Below are 2,779 nucleotides of genomic sequence, written 5' to 3'. Positions count from 1 at the left end.
CCTTTGAATGAAATTTGAGACTGAAAATATAAGTGATGGTTCAGGGATTCTGCTGTATTACAACCAAGCACGTGTGTCACTCAAAGCAATGAATATAAAAGATATTCAGCTCTCTGGATAAATTGGCTGTATTTTACAAGTGCAGTTATTTGGTTGTAAATAAACCAACAAAAAGTACATCTACTAAATACAGCCATGGCATGAAACTGGCCTTTACAAACCAGACGTCATCCAGACAACTGTCAAACACTTTAACCTGACCCATCACTATCCAACAAATGTCTGAAGGAAGAGAGGTTTTAACAACTTTACTGTAATTTATTTTGATGTAATATTAGTGTTTTGAATTGAGGTACTCTGATACAGTTTATTAGAAAAAATATAGCACGTTATTTTATAAAGAATAAAGGTTAGGGGATTTTTAAAAATTTGAAAATAGAGTTTTCAAATCAAGAACCTGAGAATACTTTTCTAAAAAACATTAGGTTGAAAGTTTAAAGTAAAAAAAGATTAATGACTAGTTCAGGCTGAAGAAACTATTAGTTTTTTTTTTACCTCTCAGCAGCAGTAAGCAGCTTTCAGAGAAGTTTTTGTTTGAACCATCTGTTGGCAGATCACACTTATCAGATCAGGGTCAATGTCAATTTTATTTGTAGCACATTGAAAACAACAGCAGTTGACCAAAGCAATCATCACAATCATAGCATAAAACACAGATTAAAAAAACCACAGAGATCACAGCAAACAGAAAACATGTTGAGTAAAAGCATTGGAGAAACAACAACTCAAGCTGTATTAAAAGCCAGTTAAAACAGATGTGTTTTTAAAAGACATATAAAAAGTGGAAGCAAAAATTCCTGTCTAATGTCAGAGGACAGGTTGATCCAAAGTTTAGGTGCCAGAGCCGAAAAGCCTGATCTCCTCAAGACCAAAGCCAGTTCGTTCTTTTAATTCAGTTCACAATAAGTCCCAACAAACAGGACACTTTACAAAAATAGAAAAAGAGAAAAAAAACAATTGTAAATAGATTGAAATAATACGCTTAACAAAAACATTCTAGCCATTGCAGCCATTTGAGTCAGATCTTAAAAAAAGAATGTACATTTCACATCTATTTATGTCCACCACACACATCCTCACATTAAAGGTGATATCTTCAGAACCGCTTTTTCAGCGAACAGTGACATTTAAGATGAATTTCCTCTTTGTCTACAGAGTTTCTAGCATGTGTCAGAATTACCCTGAAAATATAAAAAAATCAAGAGAAGCAAGGAAAAATAGACTTTCATTTTCAGTGTGGTTCATTTAAACCACTTGGGATATAAATGCCTTTCCAAAACTGTTAAACATCATCATCTTCATCAGTTTGTGCCACAGCTTCTGAAAATGATTTAGACTCAAACATACGATGAAATATTACTTCAACTCTCTGGAGCAGCTGTCTGAACTGAGCAGAAATGTCCTCTTGGACATGGAGGTAAACCAGAGGGTTCAGAGCACTGTTCAGACTCACAAGACCACGACTGATCTGATGAGCATTGAAGACAGCAGAATCCCAGTCTTTGCATATGTTCTGTTTTACCAAAACTCTAGAATAGAGGCTGAGGTTTTTGAACACATGGTGAGGTGTATAACAAACTGAGAAGAGAAGAATCAAAATGAGCAAAAACCTCAGGCTTCTTTGTTTTAGGACTTTGTCAATTGTAGTTCTGCTACAGAGAACACAAATCATGTGTCCATAGCATCCCAGTGTGATAAGGAGCGGGATACAAAATCCAGTGAGAGTTCGTCCAAGACTGTACTTCAGGTAATCCTCCATATGTTCAAGGGAAGTGCTGTCATAACATTTAGCCTGTTTTCCAAATCTTTTAGGGAAAAACATGTCTGGCAGACTTTGAACACCCACCAGGATCCAAACCAGGACTGAGATGATCACAGAGTGAGTCACAGTTAATCTTCCCATCACTCTCATTGGATGGACAATGGCCAGGTACCTGTACACACTTATACAGGTGAGGAAGCCGATGCTGCAGTACAGATTCAGGTTGAAGCAGAATCTTGTRACCTTGCAGAACTTGTCTCCAAAGATCCATGTATTTTCTTTAACGTAGTACACCACCAGGAAGGGAAGTGTCAGCAGATACAACATGTCTGCAAGTCCAAGATTAAAAACAAAGACATTTACATCCCCCAGCTTCTTCCAGTTGTGCAGCAAAGACTTCAGTCCCCATCCGTTAGCTACCAGCCCTACGATGAACACAAAGATGTAAAGAGTAGGCAGGATCCTGTGCTCAAATAGTTTGTCTATGTTAAAACAGCTGGAATTATTCATTTTGCCTTTTAAAATACATACAGCTCTTCCTCATAAGCTGTGCTTACAAATGAGAAGAAAAGGTGAAGTGACCTAAATCACTTCCTCTTTGAAATGTCGCCATCTCCTTGAAGATCTGATACCACAAAAAATGTTTACATGCATCACTTTGTTTGGAGCAGTATAAACTATAGTTTCAAAAGTAAAAAGTGTTTATGCTTTTAGTTTTTCTGTGACTGTGTTTTTAAATTATGTAGCTAACTTAAAAAAAGATCAAAAGTGTTAAATGTTAACTGTTTTTTTCTTGCGGGTAAAACGGGCTTGTCACAGGATGTGTTGCATTTAAACAGCATTTCTAAGTAAAATCTTCTGCACAGGATGCCCTGTTCACAGAACCTACCATGTGGCTAAGTTGTGGTCCAGAGGCAAGGTTAGTGTGTGTGTGTGTGTGTGTGTGTGTGTGTGTGT

The 2,779-nt window shown here is 36.9% G+C and overlaps 1 protein-coding gene across 1 annotated transcript in view; it reads right to left on the bottom strand.

The window, feature by feature from the left end:
• Window positions 1-1,342: 1,342 nt before the first annotated feature.
• Window positions 1,343-2,779, bottom strand: part of LOC106531881 (P2Y purinoceptor 1-like) — a 4,910-nt gene continuing 3,473 nt past the window's right edge. The window contains exon 2 of the mRNA XM_014027824.1: window positions 1,343-2,285. Coding sequence (XP_013883278.1) covers window positions 1,343-2,285 — 943 coding nt within the window. The remainder of the gene's footprint in view (window positions 2,286-2,779) is intronic.

The sequence above is a fragment of the Austrofundulus limnaeus genome, unplaced genomic scaffold (assembly GCF_001266775.1).
Source record: "Austrofundulus limnaeus strain Quisiro unplaced genomic scaffold, Austrofundulus_limnaeus-1.0 Scaffold688, whole genome shotgun sequence".
Lineage (NCBI taxonomy): Eukaryota > Metazoa > Chordata > Actinopteri > Cyprinodontiformes > Rivulidae > Austrofundulus > Austrofundulus limnaeus.
Note: the sequence above shows the minus strand (reverse complement) of the source record. Positions and strands in the feature narration are given on the sequence as shown.